General features: G+C 45.7%; 1 protein-coding gene across 2 annotated transcripts in view; it reads left to right on the top strand.

The window, feature by feature from the left end:
* Positions 1 to 20819, top strand: part of TPPP (tubulin polymerization promoting protein) — a 259069-nt gene extending 238250 nt beyond the window's left edge. For both annotated transcript variants that reach the window (XM_069622326.1, XM_069622327.1), the window contains exon 4: positions 20371 to 20819. In XM_069622326.1, the coding sequence (XP_069478427.1) occupies positions 20371 to 20568 (198 nt within the window). In that variant the 3' untranslated portion in view covers positions 20569 to 20819. The remainder of the gene's footprint in view (positions 1 to 20370) is intronic.
* The last annotated feature ends 245 nt before the right edge of the window (positions 20820 to 21064 follow it).

The raw sequence follows: 21064 nt of genomic DNA, 5'->3' as shown, positions 1-21064 counted from the left end.
AAAAGTAACCAAAAGTAGTAACATAGTAACACAACTAAGGTAAACAAGGTTTCCCAGTACTGGCAGCCTAAATGACATATCAGTTTGGACATATATGTTTCCCCATAACATTTGAGCAAAGGCCAGTGTAGTGAAGCTTAAGGCTTCACTGCACTGTGAAAAGTACAGGTCAGATTAAAAAATAAAAGAAACAAATTTGGGGGTTCCATAAAGACAGAAGGAAATGTACACTGAAGAGAAATCTTTCCTAACAGAGCCGACTTTAGTCTGAATGGCAGGGCATTGAGTTTGTAGTGCTTCAGTGCTTCACCTGCACCACGAAGCAAAGGAAACACATGTGCTTCCGATGCATGGGTATGTGGAAGTATGCATCCTCCAAGTCCAGGGACCAGAGAAAATACCCCTGTTCCAGTTGTTCCAACACGTGACGAAGGGTCACCATGCAGAACCTTTGCGATTTTAGAAACTTAGTTAAGGTTCCTGAGGTCCAGGATGGGTCTCTACCCACCGGACTTGTTTCTCACCAGATAATATATGGCGTACACACCAGAGCCCTGCTGGTGCAATGGAAAGGCTTCTATGGCCCCTTTTGCAGCAGGAACTGGAACTTCGGAGGAACTTAGGGGGAGTGGCAGATGTTGTTCTTGCCGTCGTAGAGGAAGAATGGAGGGGCATTTGTCCACAAATTCCAGCATTTGACCATGCTGGGGGATGTTGAGCACCCATTTGTCAGTGGTGATGTTCCACTATTTCTTGACAAACTGCAATAGCTGACCTCCCACTAGGGTGGTAAAGTGGGGACTCAGGACCTGATGCTGGTCAGGCTTGTTTCAGGGTTTGCGCACAGGTAGAAGAACCACATCACCTCTGCATACCCCTATATGCCTGCAATCCTCCTCTGTACATCTTCTGCAAACTGGTGCAGGATGGTTGGCGATAGGTAGTCTGATACATCTCTAGAGGTTCCAGAGAATCTGCCTTTCACGGACCAAAAAGACTGCATTCTCTGCTGCAGGGTACCGATGGACTGAGCATTATCTGTGTCCGTCTTGATGGCTAGCAGTGTCTCGTCAACCTTTTTCCCCAAAGAGGTCAACCCCATCAAAAGGCATGTCCATAACCTTCACCTGTACCTTAAGACGGAGGTTTGTGGCTTTTAACCAACCCTGGCATTTTAGGACTGCTCCGTTGCCCATCTGGCATAAGCCTGTGTCAGCAATGTCCAGGGCCACATGATGGCATGATCTGAGACCGTTTCCCCCTCGTACAGCAAAGCAAGAGCCTCATCCAGTTGGTTATCAGGCAGGAAGTCCAAGATGGGGCCCATCTTGTACCATAACTCCCTGCCGTAACTTGAGAGAATGGTCAGGGATTGGCTGCTTTAACTGTGGTCGCAGCCATGTTAATTACGCGCTTTCCAAAAGCGTCTAGCTGCTTGCCTTCCTTGTATGGGGGCGCCATGCAAGGGGAGGACGGGGTGGCCGACCGTTTTCTTGCAGCAGCGAATACCATGAAGTCTGGGGCCTAGTTGAGTGTGAACATATTTTGAAGCAGAATCTGTAACTTTGTATTTCTTCCCCAGTCTATCTTTTTTTGGGGGTGCTGAGGAAGAGTTCTTTACAATCAGCAGCCCATCCTCCCAGATGTCATCAAGTATTGCGACGACAACTACAGATTTCCTACAGGCATCCTGCCTCTGAAAAAGGAACCCCTCCATTCGTTGTTCCACTGGAACAAGGTCAAAAAGCTTCACAGCTCACGCAAGAAGGGCATGGAAAGAACCAATTTCATCCGGAGGTGAATCTCTGGAAGGCATGTCTGGCATGTATGGCGACTTCCTATCAGCCGCTACCAGGCTGTCATTTGCATCAGTAGAAGTATGCGTGTCCAGGGAGGCGTCCGTAACCAAGCCAGTATCTGTGTCTGTGAGCGTAGCTGCGGGGGGCAGCCAACAACTGAGGAGTTGGTCTTGGAGGTTGTGGTGGAACCACTGCTTCACTTGAAGGCCCGGTAGGAAGACTTCTACCTGGCCTACTTGGGCCACCTTGTGCACCTTGAGGGACTGTAGGAGGCAGGCGCTGCTGCAATTCAGTGACCAAACATTGTAGAGTAGACAAAATGTCTACAGATAGGTCTCTGGGTGCTGCTGGCATCCCCGCATGAACTGTAGGTGCAGCCACTGGTGGAACATGTACTGGTGATGTAACCGCCGAGCCACTGGTGGCCAGGGTGCCGGCAGAATTGGGTCCGGTTCTTCCTCCATTTCTTCATGCTCAGAGAATTAAGCCTCTTCATCTCCTGAAAACACACTCTCTTGCATCAACTGGGCAGGAGGTTTTGATTTGGTCTTAGTTGGCTGCGGTAGGGAAGAGAGTGGTGAGGTTATCTCCTTGTGCACACTCGTGTTTCCAGGAAATGGAGTGAGCAATGTGGCCTTGGAGGCAGAGCAATGCTGGGTACTGTCGTAGTAGTCATCAAAGTCGTTGACTAAGCGATCATGGACAAATCAGTCGTCAATGAGGTGGTAGATTTTCATTGATGGACCATCGACAGGGTCATCAACAAGGTTGTAGGCAAAGTAACTGGTGTCAATAGTCTTGTCTCTCTAGGAATGTTTTCGGCTCTTTTAGAAGCCTGTCTGAGAGCCTTCAGAGGATATCTTCTGCGTAACAGCTGTCCTTTATGAGACTTAGCTTGTTGCTTGTATTCTTGTAAATCAAAACACGTTCTCCTCTAGCGCAGAAATTGTCCAAAAGGTAAGTTTTCCTCAAGGTCTTCTGATGGTAACTGCTTTATAGCATGAGGGCATTGCGGTCAGTACATTTTGTATACACCGTGGTTATATCATACTCTTATTTTCAGGTCTGCAAAGTGGATTTCTTGGCCACTAAATGCATAAGTGAATTTCAGAAACAGATTTCTTTATTTGATCCAGGTACAAAAGGACAAACATTCTCTTGCATCGCCATTGAAGATTATGAAAATATCGTCAATGTCTCTCCTCCAAATTTTAATCTGCTGTTTAAAGGGTTTATTCTTTGCATAGATGTATGTCTCTTCAAATTCGGCAACACAAATATTTGCCAAACTAGGTGAAAAAGTAGCCCCCATGACGGTTCGCAAAGATCTGTTCAAAGAAATCATCCAAGTAGATGAAAAAGTTCTTGGTCAGTGCAATTTCTCCCAGCTGAAGAATAAATGTGGATTCGGGTGTAAACGGGTGTAAACGGCTTCTATGTGTAAGGTCACTCCAAATTGTGTTCCTTTATTAAGAAATAGTGTCTTGAGTAAATTGAACATGTCTGCAGTCTTTTATGTACGATTTCATTTTCGGAATTTTGTCCCGAAAGAAAAAGTCTACGCATTGGGATAGATGTTCTAACACTGAACCAATACCTGTCACGAGCCATGCCCCTGACACCCTCAGGTATAAAAGCCCCCTGGCAGCAGTGGGGCTAAAGCCCTTCACACTGGCCCCAAGGGCCTTAAAACTCCATCACAAACATACATGGAGTCAGCCCTGGCAGGCTCATTATCTGGAATAAAGTAATACCAGTTTTGGACCTTAATCCAACATGGAGGCCTATTACACAGCTCATTTCTTTAGAATCAAGCCATGCGGTCTAGTGTTTTGGGTGTGGCTGGGCCTGGAACTACTTGGCCTGGAACTACTTTACCTGGGCTATTTAAACCACACCCAAACAGCAGAACACGCTTTGCGTTATTCTGCACTCCTGCAGCGTAACGCTCACCGTGTCAAGCTCCTGCTCATCTGCTTCTCCGGCGGCCCGATCCTGAAGCCCTATATCCGGATTCCATTAATAACCCGGAAGAACAAGAACAACATTAGCGAGAAAGAACACTTACCTGTGAAGTAACCGGCCTTGAATCTATCCTGCACTTCGCTTACCTCGCCCATCTCCATAGTTCGCCGCAACCTGCAAAGGTAAAGAAACAAGGACAGCATTAATAACAATTCTTACCTGGGCAAGCAGCGAGTCCTGGCAGCACCCTGCACTTCTCTTACCTCGCCCATCTCCGTGTTTCACCGCAACGTACAAGGGAGAGGGAACAAGGTCAGCAATAACAAAGCACTTACCTAGGCAAGCAGCGCTTCGATCGCTCATCACTCCGGAACATCACTGCAACCTGTACAAAAAAGAGAAGAGAACACAGGTTAGCAATTAACACCAATAAACAGCGCAGCGCTCTGCACATCAATAACTCACCGTGGTCTTCGCCATCGGCACGGCAACTCCAAGATCGCAACTATCCCTGTGAAAACAAAAGAGTCATTGTTAGGGAACAGCATAGTTGAGCAAGATGGAGAGAAGACAGAGAAAACAGAGGGAAAGAAAGAGACAGAATAAAGACCGAAAAGACATTATAACTCACCTGGAAGACAGCAAGCAGAGTTGGAGTCACAGCCGGTCTGGACCCGACATAAGGGCACACGGGCCAGTGCAGCAACTAGGTCCACGGAACACCCGCACCAACCACGCGCCCCTGCACAGAGACGCAGGACGGAGAGTTCAACGCACAAAAACCTAAGGTGAGCAATAACCCCAATGGAGGGGATTTGGACAAGAGGGAGGTGGGAGTCCACCCATCACAGAACCAGTATCTTAACCCTCCATTCTCCTGTTATAGGCGCTACCCAATGTCTGGCACATAACCAAGCAGAGAGGGGTCCGGGATAGCGCTTAGACCTCCATCCAGTATCGTGTGGCGCCCCCATGGATACCAGGTGAGCGTAACAATACCTGATACTATCGTACGTCCTGGTGGTGGTGTTAGGCCTTTATGTATTTTAGGTAGCGCATAGAATGCCAGAAATCTTGGGAATTTGGGTGTAAGGACCTCTGCTTTCTTGGGGCTTATGCAGCCTTCGGACACGGTTTCCTCAATGACACTATATAGTGACTTAGAAGTGTGATGGTTGCTGCTTGACCTAATGATATGCCTGGGAAATTCACAGTGAACTGGCACTCTCATCTCTGATTAAGTTTATTAAACTGAATTCTGCTTCTTCTGTATCATTTGGTTTGTTGATCCATATTGGGTGTTGTCCCTCTGGTACACGCTGCTCTGGGCCTCCTATTCAGCAAAGGACTTCAAGCAACTGATGTAATTGTCTCTCCTTAGCTGCCTGGGTTTGTGCGTGCAAGCTTCTACCTTGACTATGGATCCTCTGCCAGCTATCCGCAGGTGACACTTGAGCTCTAGGTCTCTCTGGCCTCCAGTGGGAGAACTGGGGTAGCTCTGGGCATCCTCTATTTATCACTTCCTGGCTTTGATCACCGCTGACCCTCAGACTTCCTATTTTGGTGTGGTCACAGTGACTTCATCACACCTATCACATAGTGTGACGAATCGTGGGATTCAGTCACTTCTCCCCAGAGGGGAGCCTTTCCTTGTGGGCTGGGGAGGTGAGCCTGCTACGCATTAATCCATCTAGAGGTGGCAGTATGCTGGACATCACAGGGAGAGACTCCCCTCTGGGGGACAAGGACTCCCGTCCTGTGGAGGAACTTCCTAGAGCCCTCTCTTCTAGAACAGCAGTAACAAAAGAACTTCAGACATCCGTCACACCAAACCACTGTTTGTTATTGTGACATAAGTCTCAAGATCCAAACTGAGGAAAAATATAGTAAAATTACTGTGAAGAAAAAGAATGCTGATAGTAATATCGATTAATCAGTGGTTGGGAACCAAAACTACCTAGAAGAAGATGAATGAACAAAATATGAAGAGTGAGCAACTAAAGGAGAAAACGGACTGTATTCCTCCACTGTGGGAGGACCACCCACCCGAAAATGGAATATGGAGTACCGGCCGTGAGAAGTGAAACCCGGGAGTTTCAAATCACCCGAGTTGGAAGTGCTGTGAACGACTGGGAGATCCTCTGTCGGGAGTAAACCACAAATTGCTGTGGGCCAGAAGCACAGAGGAAGTCAAAAAGAGGAGAGAGAGGGGGAAGAAAACCCCAGGAGAAAGAACCCGTCAAGAGCAATGCCATAACCCAGGAGAGGTGGACTGTTCAGTCTGGCAAGAACGCAGAGACCGCTGGAGCACTCATGCCGTGGAGAAGAAACAGGAGTCCGAGCAAGAACCAAAGCTGTACTGACAGCAAGGAAAATCACTACCCAGCGAGCAGGCCCGGTGACGCCAACCCGTGGGAAACAATGTAACAGCAGCGGCAGAGGCCCGGTGATAAAGAGCACCAGCAGTCTACTTATCCCAGTGAGTGGTCCGAAACTAAGAAAAGTGAAAAACACTCTGGGACTCTGCCTACTCGTCACAGTGTGTGGTCTGAAACAAAGAAGTGTGAGGAACACTCTTGGACTGAGTCCACTTGTTCTAGTGAGTGGCCCAGAACTAACGGTTTAGGTATGTTTTACCAAATGTATTTTAATCGCGGCAAACTGACCGAAAATTAATGTGCTTGGTTCCTAATTTTGCTCTCCACGGTTGGTATTTTGCAATACATGCAACCAAATTGCACCAAAGGCCAAATTACCCATGCAAAATTCATCCAAATTGGTAATTAGGCCAATTGTTTTAGGACAAATAAGCTAATACCAAACTAAAAAGAGTGAGAAACACTCTGGTAGTCAACCTACTTGTCCCAGTGAGTGACCTAAAAAGAAGAAGTGCGAGAAACAATCTGGAACTCAGCCTACTCATCCCAGTGAGAGGCCGGAAAATAAGAAGAGTAAGAAACACTCTGGGGCTCAGTCTGTTCGTCCCAGTGAGTGGACCGTAACTAAGGGAGAGAAATACTTGTCCCAGTGAAAGGCCAAAAAATAAGAAGAGTGAAAGACACTCAAGAACGCAACTTACTCGTCCTAGTGAGGGGCCGGAGATTAGGAAGAGTAGTAAGAAACATTCAGGGATTCAACATACTCGTCCCAGTGAATGGTCAGAAGTGAAGAAGAATGAGAATCAATACAAAACTTATTTTTTCAGTAATCTAAGAACTGGACAAGAGAATAAGAATGTCTGTTATAATTATCTCAAGGAGAAAGAGAGTGAATCAGAGGAGGTGTATTATGATATCCAGTGACTTATGCATAACGAGCAGAAGAACTACAGAAGCGCAGAGAACAAGAACCACATAAAGAGGATTCAATAGCCCTAGTAATCTCAGAGAAGGAGAGACTTTCAGAGACATTGTACAGGAGTATCCAAAACCCATAACGCGCAGAAGTCTACAAAGAACACGAATAGGGAACCAAAGACATGGAAAGGTCCCATAGAGGAATTTAATAAGTGAATCCAACAGATAGTCAAAAAGAAACTAAAAATTGTTTATTAAGGATGAGGAAGTGTACCCAGGAAAGGGAGTCATTCTCCTGGTCTTCTGTTATTTCAGTGTAAGTGGTATGGACAGGGCAGTTTAGAATTGGACGGAGGACAGACTTTACATTAGACTTCACAAAAGACGACAAGCACCTTAGTTAGTTTGGATATGCAGGGAAATCCATAGATTAGGGATAGTTAAGGCTTGGTCACCTATTATTTTAATAAAAGAATTTCAAGAATGCCAAAAACTGGTCTGTCTCCTTCTGACATATGTAAGGAACCAGGAGTAATACTCGGACACAAGGGCATTGTGATGGTTTTGGCCTATCTCTAAGAGGGGCTTCACTGCCTCCACAAAACTAAAGGATGTCTGTGTCAGAATGTCCAAAGTAAAGTTGTCTGTCCTGTGTCCAAATCCTGACCTGACCCTTACACGCTAAACTCAAGATAAAGTGAAAAGGGATATGAGGCCTCATCATGAGTTGGACGGTATCCCGGTGGTAATTGTGTCGGGATACCGCCCAATGCAATTAGCGTTACTGCAACTCGGTTCAGTGCAATTTGCGCCAGATCCTGAGTTGTGGGGGGTGGTTGGGGTTAGGGGGCGGTAATAGCACCGAAAATGGCCTTGAAACCAGCACATTCACCTCCAGCTTAGAGCTGGAGGTGAATGCCCCAGAATACAGGATTGGGCGGAGCAGTAAATGCGGCGGTGATAGCATTGCAGCTGCATTTTACCACTCCGCCCAACTCGTGATGAGGCCCTATAGTCTTTCAACTGGTCTGCTGCAGCTCTTTTCCTGAATTCTAACATACATTTCGAAAAGGTGCAAAAAGAAACAAACAATCAAAGTTCCACAATCCCCAGGAAATGTTTCCCTTCCCCTGAGTTTCTCAGGCTCATTCAAATTCACAGTTTTCCCTGATCTCCTTCTCACATTCACAATTCACAATGCCAATAAATTGGTCCTATTTTCTTGGCTCCTAGGCACAGTTCACAAGTTTCCAATCATTAGGCCATTGCTCCACCTTCCCTTGGTTACAATATGCTTGTTTCATATTCAGGAGGGAATTGCTCCCTTCCCCTGGATTTCACACACTCAAGAGGTTGACTCCCTCCTCTTAATTTCCTCAGTTTACACCAGTGGTCTTCAAACTGTGGGGCTGGCCCCACTAAGGGGGCCCAAAGGATATCCAGGAGGGTAGAAGGCTCTTCAACAAGGGAGTACAGTGACTGCTTTTAATAGAAAATATAAACGGAAATGGCTTCTGAGGGGGCTCCAGCAACAATATTTTTACCCAAGGGGGGCTTGGCAGCAATCATTTTAATCAAATGGGGGCTCTGCATAAAAAGGTTTGAATACCACTGGTTTACACGTAAATTCTTGACAAGCATGACAGTAAATCCCAGCCCCTCCTCTGCCGGTCTGGCACACTATCCTCCTTTACTTCCAAACACTTCTGTTCATTCAATTGGGTGCAGGTCCCAGCCTCGCAATCAGTTCACCTGGTGTACTCTCCTGCCAGGACTTTATCAATGTTCACTTGGTCCCAGACTCACAATCAGATTGCCTGGGGTACTCTCCTGCTAGGACTTTCTCAATTTGTAACAGTTCCACATTTTTCATATTTTCTTCATTCAACCATTGGGTACTTGACCTTCTTTCACTTGCTTCAATGAATATTTGACTTGGGGTCCTAGCTCTCCTACTCAGGTTCAACCGTTCATTTATGTGTCTTTTGATGATGTGCATTATACGCCACGAAGTGCCCCAGTGTGCCAACTCGACTCTCTGGGCTCACATGTCTCTCCAGGCTGCTTTGACAGCCAACGCTGTAATTCCTCCAACGGGTTTCTTCCTCCTTTTGCTGGCGTCTTGTCGGCTCTCTGGTACCTGCAATGCCTCTGCCTTCGTTCCATAGCTTTCTCTGGTCTCTGCCTCATAGCGGGGAACCTCCGACTTCCGAGCCTTCCATGACAGCGCCTGCAGGAGCTCTCTTACTCCCCGATGCAACTTGCTTCCTCTCGGTTTCCCGACCGATGGGTCGGGAGTAGTCGTTCTCCACATTTCTTGCTGCTTGATATTTTTAGATGTTCCGTCACCCATCGGATCAATCCAACAACTAGAGCGCGTCTCTAGTTTCATGACTTCAGTGCTCTGCATTGCTCTAGTGCTCTTCCTCGTCTCAGTCCTTTTACTACAAGGGTATGACAGAACCTTATTGTCAATGCAGATTGTAGGTTCTAATACTATATTACAATAGGCCATAGGGAATTGGGAATTCAAGGGATTGGTGTCCTGCCCCGAGTGGAAAGGGGGATACCATGTTCCAACTAGTGAGTCCACCTTCCTCCCATGAGGGCTGTCTCCCCATATGGTCCTCCCTCCGATTGCCACCCCCAGGGTCAGGATCAGGTAGCGGCTGCCTTTACCTGGCCATATGGGAAGAGAGTTTCCCCCGAACAGGCAGTGATGACATCACTAGGTTCATCACACATACCAGAATAGATATTCCATAAAAATGGCATAGCCATCATGTTTTACATAGATCGATATTGTTACCCTTTGGCGCAGGCTATCTTCCACATGCTATATTCCTGTAACAATGTTTTGATAATAGGGAATTGTATTTGGAGTAGGAGAGTAGGTCTTGTTATTTTTGACGCTTGCACTTGTTTATTTACATATTCATTCCTGATACTATTAAAGTGTCAATTTTATGTTCTAATGTCAATTCTAAAGTCACTGTAGGAGTTCATCCACCCCCATAAACCCACATGATAAGAATTTGCCTCCTGGACAGGGATAACCAGGTTCCAGAGACTTTCAAGTGTTCACTGCTTGCTTGCATTTTGTTTTCTCTTCCTAAACCTTGCTCATTTATTTCATTTATTGGTCATTTGCAATGCGCCTATACACAAGTGTTTCGAGGTGCAGCAAAGCAAGTTTTAAGGCTGGAATGGATACAAGGGTGCAGGCCAGCCTGTCAAGTGAAAGAGGGGGAGCCCATGAGGGCAAGTGCAGGTTAGGTGAGGAGGGACCAGGGGAGGACAAGTGCAGAGGTAGACTGGGCACGGGGGGACCTGGTGCCCTATATAACTCTGAGGGAAGCAGGCCGCCAGTCACAGGCAGAGGGACTTTGGCATGGAATGGGGAGGGTGAGGAAGAATAGAGAAGGAGGGCATTGAGGAGCTTCCCGACCTTTAAGAGATCCGGCTCAAGTCTGAGAGGGGCAGGGAGGCCATTCCAGTGGGAGACACCTGCAGAAGAGAGAGATCTACCCCCCACTTTCTACTTGGAAAAGCGTCTGATTTGCAGAAAGTTAGAGCTATCCGAGCAAAGGGTTCTAGTAGGGAGATATTTAAGGAGAGAGAGTTGGATGTAGCAGGGTCCCAGGCCCCAGAAAACGTTGTGGATGAGGCAGAGTGTCTTCAACTTGATTTTTGCAGCAACCAGGAGCCAGTCGAAAAATGTAAGTGCTGGAGAGATGCAGTCCCTGGGATTGAGGCCAAGGATAAATCTTGCAGTCCTATTCTGGATTAGTTGAAGGGGCGAAGAGAGGAATTAGATAGATTGAGGAGGAGGCTGTTGGAGTAGTCCAGCGTGGAGATACCCGGAGCTCTGGAGACATTGAGTTTCTGGGGGAAGGTGAGAAAGGGGAGAATGGCTTTGAGGAGGTGCAGCTGAAAGTGGGCTTTCTTGGCAAGGACAGTCGTGGAAGGAGAAAAGGAGAGCAAGGAGTTGAAGATGACGCCAAGGTTTTTAACTTCACAGGAGGGGAAGGGGCCCTAGATGGGGGAGGTAAGGAGGGAACAGGGGTCCCAATGAGAAGGAACTCTATCCTACTGGCATTAAAGCAGAGATCATTAGTGGTGCACCATGCCTGAATAGCAGACAGGCAATCAGGAATGAGAGAGGCAGTAGGGGGGTTAGGGGAGGAAAGCTTGAAAGAGAGCTGTGTATCATCAGCATAGCACTGATAATTAGGAAAGAAGGTGGAGAACAGGTGGGCGAGGGAGGGCAGGTAGATATTTAAGAGCCAGGGCGAAAGGATAGAGCCCGGAGGGACACCACATGTGGAATGTGAGATGGTGGAGAGAAAAGGGCCCAATTGAACTTGGGAGGGTCGGTCAGAGTGGAAGGAGGTCAACCAGTCGAGAGCCAGGTCTGTGATGCCAAGTGTATCACTGAGCCGTTTTATCAGGGTAGCATGATTGACCGTGTCAAAGGCACAGGAAAGGCCAAGAAGGATGAGAACAGAAGGAGAGCTGGAATCGAGGTTAGTGAACAAGTCTTCATGGGTGTTCAGGAGAGCAGTTTTCATGCCTCTGGCAGCTCTAAAACCAGACTGGTGGTCATGGAGACAACCAACAGATTCAGTGTGGTGGACAGGCTGGGAGATGCTTGAGGAGTTAGGGGAAGGATCCAGTGGCATCCAGTGGCAAAGGAATGATTGCAGAAGTCGGCCAAGGCTGGACAAGGTTGACAATATAGTCCTTCATAGTTCTGGAGGAGCAGGGAAGCAACTGTTTGGATGAGATTTCCATATAGAGAGGACTTGTCTAGAAACCTCATCCGGTGTAATGGGAGAAAAATAGGGGAGTTACAATGGGATTGGCGAGGGGGGCCGAGGGACACCTGAAAGAAGGGGAGGGAGAAGGATAAGGAGTGGAGGTGAGTGAGGAGAGGATGTCCTGGGTTTTGGAAATGAAGTGAGGAACAAGAGAAGATTTTGAAAAGCTCAGCTGTGTTGTTAGAGGCCACAGAGATGCAGGCTTGGATGTAGGCGTTCTTCTTAGAGCAGATGGCGAGTCTGTATTGCCTCTGAAGGAGGCGGCAGGCCAGTTTGTCAGAGGATGTGCTCGAAGCCTGCCACTTCCGCTCAGCCACTCTGCACTTGCGTTTCACAGCAGCCAGATTGGAATCATACCAAGAGTTGCACTTGGAGACTGGCTTCATGCGGATCCTCAAGGCTGTCCAGGGTGTTGGAAATCGAATGTTTAAGGTTTGAGAGAGCTATGTCAGAGTGAGAGGTGGAGTAATGGGTGGGTGGGGGGATGAAGGTAGTGGCAAAAGCGGCTGCAGACACTTCGTTTGATCGGTCGAATGAAGGAGAAGGCAACTGGCAGTGCGAGGGGAGGCTTGGCCGGGGAACCAGGGAGGTCCAGGTGAGAGGATAGGAGAGCATGATCAGATTAGGAGAGAGGAGTAACAAGAGGGTTGGAAATGGGGAGGTCAGAGGAGATGAGAGCATCCAAGGTATGTCCGTCAGAGTGTGTCAGACCAGAGGGAAGAATAGAGAGGGAATAAGAGTCACAGAGGTTGCGGAAAGACCCAGAGTTCGCATCAAGGGAGTTGAAGTGAAAATTGAAGTTTCCGAGAAAGAGAAGCTTGGAGGAGGTCAGGAGAGAAGAGGAGAGGTCAGCCCATTCCCAAAGAAAATGGGAGACCTAGCCAGGGGGCCTGTAGATGGTGGCCAGAGTCAGAGGGAGGCCATGGGAGACACCAAGCCTGCAGGCAAGGCATTCGAAAGAGGGATAGGTCTGAGTAGTAGCAGGGACCACTCAGGGAAGATGAGGGCCACTCCACCCCTGGGCCGGTTGAGCCTGGGCGTTTCATAGAACATCCGAGATGGCCCTGCTGTTATGCTATAAGTCCCGACCAATATATTGGCAGCTATTTCAAATTTCTACTCAGAGAATTATGCCCACGTGCGATTTGGCCTAGGAGGGGACATGACAGAACCCTTTCAGTCAAACAGAGGAGTCAGACCTGGCTTTGTCCTTGCATCTGAGCTGTTCTGTCTTTAAATAAATAAGTTGGAATACATTATTGAACAGTTGCAGATGGACAGGCCCAATCTAGGGGGATTGAAGAAAGGCCTTCTGCTATTTGCAGATGATGCAGTCTTGATTAGCAAAACGTAGACAGTCATACAAAAGTCACTGTCAGTCTTCGAAAGTAAGTCCAACAATATGGGATTAAAAATACATTTCCTCAAAACAAAATACTTTGTATGGCCCAACATAGAAATAACTGTTTGTGCACTTTTTTGTAGGCATCCACAACATCGAAACAGTTGAATATTATGATTATCTGGGCATTAGGTTGGATGAAAGAGGCCTCTGGGAGAAACAGGTAAACAAGTCTACGTTCACCTATGTGAGAGTGGGGGGGCTGAATTAAATTTCGCTAGACAATATGGAGGAAGAGCAACCACCCAATCTCTAGAGGTCTTCAGGGCATGTGCAAATTCATCAGCCCTCTACGGGGCAGAGATCCGGGGCTACTCCAACACAAAATCTCTAGAGAATAAGGAGATGGCTATTTTTAAAAAAGATGTTCTCACTAGCGTAGAGCACTCCATCTCCATCATTACACCTAGAATTGGAGGTAATTGGAGTGATGTTCAAAGCCACAATAAAACCTCTATTCTACTGCCACAGGTTTTGGACATCAAAGCATTAAGTTCCCTAACAGAGCATTAGGTGATGTGTTGGCACGAAATATTGCAAAATGTCTTCTGTGGGTACGGTATGTCAGAGAACTGTGTGTTAAGTTAACCCTGAATATAATTTGATTACGTGTAAGTGACCCGACTACCCCAGGGAGAATTCTTAAAAGAAAAGTCCACATTTCTCTGAGATATGAAGAGTAGTTTTACGCATCCAGAGTGATAGAAGTTATGACGTCTGTTCTGACTGAGAGACAAAAACACATATAGACCTCATGAGATATTTGGACAAGATAGAGTATAACATAGCAAAAATCATGTATTTGAAAGTCAGAGTAGGCACTCGACCCATAGCAGCATTCACAGTTAAGTGCCAAATAGCAAATTCTGAAGAAAAAAAAATGCATGAACTCAACAAAAGATATGATCATTTCCAAAGTTCTGTAAATTGCACTGAAAGTTGAGAAACAAATGGTTACTTACAAGTTTCAGATATTCAGGTATAAACACTGTATGGCAGGCCATAACTCTTGGCTTGTGAGATAAAGATGACTTAGTACTTGGGCAGTGTCCCAGTACACAAAAAGAGATTGGTGGGTCAGATGGAAATATTTAGGGAAAGATAGGCCTATCAGAACATAAAAACAGAAAGCTCCCTTTTCCCTTTAGTAATTAAGAAATAGGAGTCGTTCTTTAATGGAGCAAGCAACATACCTTTATGAAGTATCCCACTTCTGTTATGATAGACTAAATGGATGTTTTTTGAGAATTTACTTGACCACGTTTATAATGTGATATTTTGTTGGTGAAGTGGTGTTTTTAAGAACATTCGGAAATTATTTTTTAGGACAAGTAGAAAAGAAGACTGTAATGTTATTGTAGATATATATTGCACGCATTACGTCTATTGTTGATTTTATGGTTTGAACTGAAATAAATCATTATGACTGATATAAGTCCCCAGGTGTACAATCATCCAGCCCGCCAGGATGTTGAACTGTTTCACTTGTTCATGAGTGTTCTGTTGTTCCCCCTTATGCCACGATGCCCCTTGATTAATAGCATGTTCCAGGCCTGCTTTCCTGATTGCCATAAGGAGGTCTATCTCGGTCGGTGGGGTATAGACCTTCCTCGCCGTGGGGTGTGACATTCTTAGATGCATTGTAAATTCACAGTTAAACTACAGAATAGTCACCTGTGATCAGCTTGTTGACGCCTGGCTTCCAAAGTATTCTTAAATTGCTGCTTTCCAATAGTACAGTAGCAGTAACTGATACAACTAAAATTACCAAGATTCCACATTGCAAAACTTCAAACTACAGACACCATGTTGATACAACTGCCATGACTGGGGCCTGACGTGCACAGTGGCCAGCTTACTATATAAGCAGGCCTTAGCAAAGCCTCCATGCTCTGCAGTGAGCTTTCTACTGTGGTGTACATTATGTTATGGATTGTTTTCCAAGTTCCAGATCCTGGCTTTTTCTTAAAGACTTTGCGTTTGAATATTCCCTTCTGGTTTTGTGTTTCTTCTTCTTCCTGTTTTGACTCTGGCCTGCCTACTGGTTTCCCCTGGACCTTAGCTTGTTTTGGTGATTACTGAAAGGTCCTTGTTCCCCCATTCCATTATTGGATTCATGCACTCACTTCTCACAAGTAGGACGTTTCAATCTAGGCTGGGATTTGTGCGTCTTCGTGCCATCAGGTACGCTTGGAACTCCTAGAGAGAACAACCTCAGAACTTAATCTCTGAAAGACTGTAAAGAATATCGCTATACTTTCACAAACACACAGGAATATCTTCCCTTAAATGTCTACCCATTCCATAATTGGAATTCTACAATAAATGGTACCCCACTTATTTGTCTCGCAGCTTCCAGGGAAAAGCCCTCAAATCCTTCATCTTACAGGTTCCCATTTGCTTAAAGAAAGTAGATTATCTCAAGAACTGTGAGGCGGTACATATAGGAATCTGTTCCCCTTGCTTTGCAGCATCAACGAACAAGGGCAGTATCCAGCTATCTGGTCTTCCTCATGACCTCTGATCCTCTTTTTGCCTCTAGGCTCACTATCTGAAAGGAACTAAAGGCTAAGGGTTCTGGGGACAGTCGCTGTGGGTATTCTGATACTGCCTAGACCATGACAGTATCGCTAAGAAATGTATATGTCCAGGCACCTCAGACTCCTCCAACAAGCTTGCCACTGGAATGACTAAACAATACTTTGGGCGAACGTTTAAAAATAGGTGGCATTCCTGCAGTTGTTTCAAGATTGAAAATTCTGCATGTTTATTCCGAACTCCTTACAAACTAAACATGGCCCAACCATCATAATAATATATCAAACTTATTATATCACTATTAATGTTTCTTCAATATCCCCCATTGAATTCCAAGAACTTGTTGCTACCTTGAGGAATCATTCTCTCCAGGAGATGTCTATCTTGAGACACAGTTACATTAATTTTGTACTTTGTTCCCTGCATCTATATTCTTCACATATTTTTAACAGTTCACTCTAATTGGGCATAAGGCCCCTTCTCATCCAAAACTCTTACATCAAAACTTCACTTAAGAAACCATGCTTAACCACAGACGGTTCGGAAAGGCTGCAGTTCCATTTTGAGGGCTGCATTTACACCTAACCTCTTGACATTAGAGACTTCAACCATCTTGTTTGCCAGTAGTCAACCTGTAGATATTAATGCAATGGCTCCCCGCCCATGCCTTGTTGAACCTTGGGACAAGCCCCAAAGAGTGAAATGAAAGTCAATCAAGAATATTTGTGGGGTAACTCTGCCCGGATCTGCAAATCTTCCAAGGCTCCTTTCTGAGGCCAAGTTCTGTTCATGTGTGCACGCACAAACCTTCTACCGTGAACAAGTGGAGGACCAGGCTGGTGCCTTTTTCACTTTAACCAGCAAAACCAGTCAAGTTGCAAGCCTTCTGGATGCCTTGCTCAGAGATGTCTGGCTGTGATCCTTGTATGGATATTGTCCAGACAAGATGAGGACCTCGGAAGACAGAGAAAAACATCAGTCATCAGCATCTTCCACTGGCAGATATGCAAAGAACATTTAATGAACTGCCAAAGTTGGAGGATGCATCATTCTGCCTTTGCTGCATCTCTTCGGCCTGCTTTGTTCTTGTACTGCAATAGAAGACTACATAGACTGCTGTCATAGCCATCAGTAGTCCAAGACCCACTGCATCAGCTTGAAAGGTAACTCTTCTCCAGCACTGTGGCCAGAATAGTTTGAATGCCTCAACATAGTCGGAAAATCTGGAGACAGCTTGATGCAAGTTTCCTTAGTCTAGTATTGGACCACTTCAGGGAGGAGAATCCACCCACCTGCTCAATTGCAACGTTGGCAATTTCAAGAGAAGCACCCCAACTGCTGAATGGTAGCAGCAGCATTCAACAGAACACGACATTGCTAGATTTGGACTTGCATAAATGGCACAGTCTGAACCCACTGAGAAACTGTGACTGTAAGTTCACCATGAGTCATAGTGGCATAGTCAATTAACAGGTCAACATGTCGAATTATAGCACTGAGAACATCGTCGACAATGGAATGCTCCTATATTTGAAGAATTGTTAGGCAGAAACCTGTGCAGTTCCCTCAGGGACCACTGCAAAAGATTTAAAACTACAGGTGTTTGGCAGTAAACCCACTTGGTAGCAGTCTGTACCACACAGATTCAATTGGTAGCTGTGGCTGAGCAGTCAGACTTCCCTCAAGAAGAGTTAGGCAGTATGCAGAGTATACACAATAGGTACAGAGACAGAGTAGTACAAACAAACACTGACCAGAGCATTGGTGTAAAAGTATATAATTATTTATTTAAAAACACACTTGTAATTTACACTAGCAAAAACGAGGTGAGTAAATTCGGCACACAGTCACTATCATATATATACAACCGTATTCACTCATTAGACAAGTCTTAGTGAGAAACACCACTTATTTTCAGACAGAGGTGAGCGCTTAACAAAAGATGACACTCTAATAAGTTGTAACGAAAGGGAGGAAAAAGGCAGAGTTAAGGGAGCACACAAGTTCCAATACTTTTCAAAGAACCACAGTAAGGCAGGATAGGCAGAGTTCTACTGGAGAGCAAGGAAGTCAATTGCAAGGCCCACTTTTGGAGAGAGCAAGCAGAAGGGGTCCAGGTTCACACAGTGGGGTTATGCCCAAAGAGACTTGTAGATAGTTCGTACAAAAAGGATGAAAGTAAAGTCAGGAAAAGTTAGCTAGGTTGTCCCCGGCCAGCCCAGGTTAGAAAGTCAAGGCTTTACTGTCACCCCGAACGATCCGTCGCAAGGGAAGCCAGGCGGGACACAGTACCTTAAGTGTGAAGGAAGCTCCGGCGGGGGCAGTTGTTCCTGGCAGCAGGTGCAAGTTGGTGTTTCGTCCAGAGGAAGAAGAGGTCTCGCCGTGGAGGAAAGATGAAGGTCATTGTACTGCCAGGGAAGAAACCAGCTGCGGAGTCCTCCGGTTAAAAAGGCACTACCCTTCTCTTCGCGGTAGTGGTAAACCGTGGTATTCCGGTTGACGGGGTCCTGGGCACAGGCAAGGCGGCCAGGTGATGCTCCAAGAAGGTGAAAAGAAGGCAAAACTGGTTATCCCCACCAGTCAAAGGAAGAAGAATCTCCGGACTGGAGATCTCCTCTGTCGTCGGGAAAAGTGGTGAGACGGTTCAGCAGGGCTCCACCGGGGGTGTCGTCGTTGCAGGTCGGCTCAGCTTCTCCCTCCTCGGATTCTTAGGTCCTGTGGAGACTTCTGAAGTTCCAGTCCCCAAAGCCCTGCTTTTATGCAGCACACCCCCATTCACTCAGCCTAGCTGTCAATCAAACATGCTAAGTGGTGAGCCGGCCGGCTCACCACTTGGGCCAATCACACAAGAGTGCGACTTGAGTTACCAAGGTAACTCAGTCCAGGGTGCCTAAACCCCTTCCCACACCCCCTGTTGTACCCAGACAGAGTCGCACCACTTTTGGAGGCTCCTGTGGAGAAGCCCGCCAAAAAGTGGAACAAAGGGCTCGACTTGGATTGGAGTCACAGAAGAGAACACAAACGCCATTTTAGAATCGAGTTCTGGCAAAAAATACCAACCGGTGAATTAATATTGAATAAATAAACCGGCGGTATGTTCGAGGATATAAGAATTAAATAATTAAAGTTGGTAGCCTCGAACAATGGGAAAATCCCATAGAGATATATTCGCGGTCGAATATAAAAAGTAGTATCCACTGCCACCAGCCAAAACCCGAACAGGGGGAACGGAGACGTGCCCCCTCGAACAACAGACCCCGGGGCAATCGAATTGCCCCGACCAGTACGTCCACAAAATTATGGTTTGTACTGGTTTCTGTTCATAATTTGGGACTAGCAAGGCCAATGGTGACTTTACATGCCCTGGGAGACAGTAGTCAGTCCCAGGGTATGGAGTCTATGTTGGGGGGTCGCTACGACACCCCTGGGTTACGGCACGGAGGGTGCTGTGTAACCCACATCAAAAAACACATGAGACCCTATGGAGTAAAACACATGTAAGTTAAAGGAACATCTCAAATCATGTCTAAGAGTGGGAGCAAAAGAATCTCACTCTTAGCAGGAGAGAAAAAAATAAACCCCAAAAATCCAGCAAAGCTGCTGGGGGACTCACTAGGTTTGGGAACTTAGCCTTATAGAGAATTCTCCCTAACAAGAATTATGGAGTTTTGTAGCAGCCAAACCTCTACATGGGAACATTGAAAGAATACAATCTTTAGAAACCACAAAGCTAACTCGAGGTGAGCTTTGATCTGAGTGTTCTGCAGCTTTGAAGTAAACCCTGTATGGGAGAATTGTGGCCATCTTTTACCTGTATTTATGGTTAGCCTTTGCTAACACACATTGAATTAAGAACTGATCATGCACATCTTTTAAGTTCTAACATGAATGACTTCTGTACGCTTGTACATTATTATACATACTCACCTTCTTCACAGATAAAGTGTTCTATTTTGGCAACTAAATCTTGACATTCTGTTTATTCAAAGTAATAATGTTTTATACTGTTTCTGATGACCCACATACCCTTCCAATAGTTGTGCCTTGGTTGTTCGACGAAAGCCACCTTGGGTGAGGCTGAAGACACTTAAGAGGCACCAAAACCTGCTAAGACTGTTAAGGTACCCCTCTGGCCACTGAGCACAGTCTTCAGAGAGACTCTTTCCAGCATCCACTTTCTATTATTTTCCTTCACCTCCGTCAAATGCCTTTAACATTCAGTTTGAAGCTGTTTTCTTAGTACAAAATCCTACACACACACATGACTTTAGTTGTGTGACTTTGGTTGGTTTTGGACATTTTGTAGAGCTTGCCTGAGTTTCACAAGAACGGAAATTTAGTTCAATAATTTAGCTCCAAATTCTCAATGCAGATCTTCACTCAGCAATAAATGCACCTGTGACTGTTTACACATCAGTAGTCTTGTCTTGTTAGTCATTACCATGTGTTTAATATTTGAAGGTTTCATAATGATTCTTCCTGAATAGTTTTAAAGACATTTGTATGCATTTCAGATTATAAAATTCTGTTCTATCTTTTCTACCCCACAGAAAACAGTTTCATCTCCGACTGTGACACGGCTTACGGATGTCTCAAAATTTACTGGTTCCCATAAGGAAAGGTTTGACCATTCAGGAAGAGGACTTGGCAAAGCCGGACGAGAAGACCTTGTGGACCAAACTGGATACGTACCTGGATATAAGCATGCTGGCACATATGATCAGAAATTGCATACCTCATTCAAGTAGAACGATGATGATGGGATGGGTGGGAGGCAGATTGAATTACCACCAGTCAGGCTGATGTAGGTTTACCTCAAATGTATTTCAACTGTCGTGGATGCTAAGACTGCCAACGAGAAGAACTGGGACTACACAACCTCAACAACGTCAAGATATAAGAAAAGCAGAAGCAGCAACATCAACACTTCATTACATTCCTATTCCATATGTAAATTGGCAAAAATTAAAGAAAAGATGTTAAGGCGTCTGGCAAGATATCTGATGGTGTGTTATTTTGATACTAGTGGAAGCTCTATGACCTGCCTTGCTTTCTTGTTTTCTTTTTTTCATCATTTGCAGATGACATGCTACTTCACTGTACCTTAAGCGTATGTCGTCCTTTTTCCGACAGTCATTTTTTCGATGGATCTTTGGCCAACAGAAATCCATCGAAAAAACGATTCAAAATGTATATGGGGTGGGATGTTGGGTAAGGCTAAAAAAAAGGGGTCTGGAGGGGTTT

The sequence above is a fragment of the Ambystoma mexicanum genome, chromosome 5q, assembly GCF_040938575.1.
Source record: "Ambystoma mexicanum isolate Mex_15411 chromosome 5q, UKY_AmexF1_1, whole genome shotgun sequence".
Taxonomy (NCBI): Eukaryota; Metazoa; Chordata; class Amphibia; order Caudata; family Ambystomatidae; genus Ambystoma; species Ambystoma mexicanum.
The sequence above is the reverse complement of the archived record's forward strand: the minus strand, read 5'-3'. Positions and strand labels throughout refer to the sequence as shown.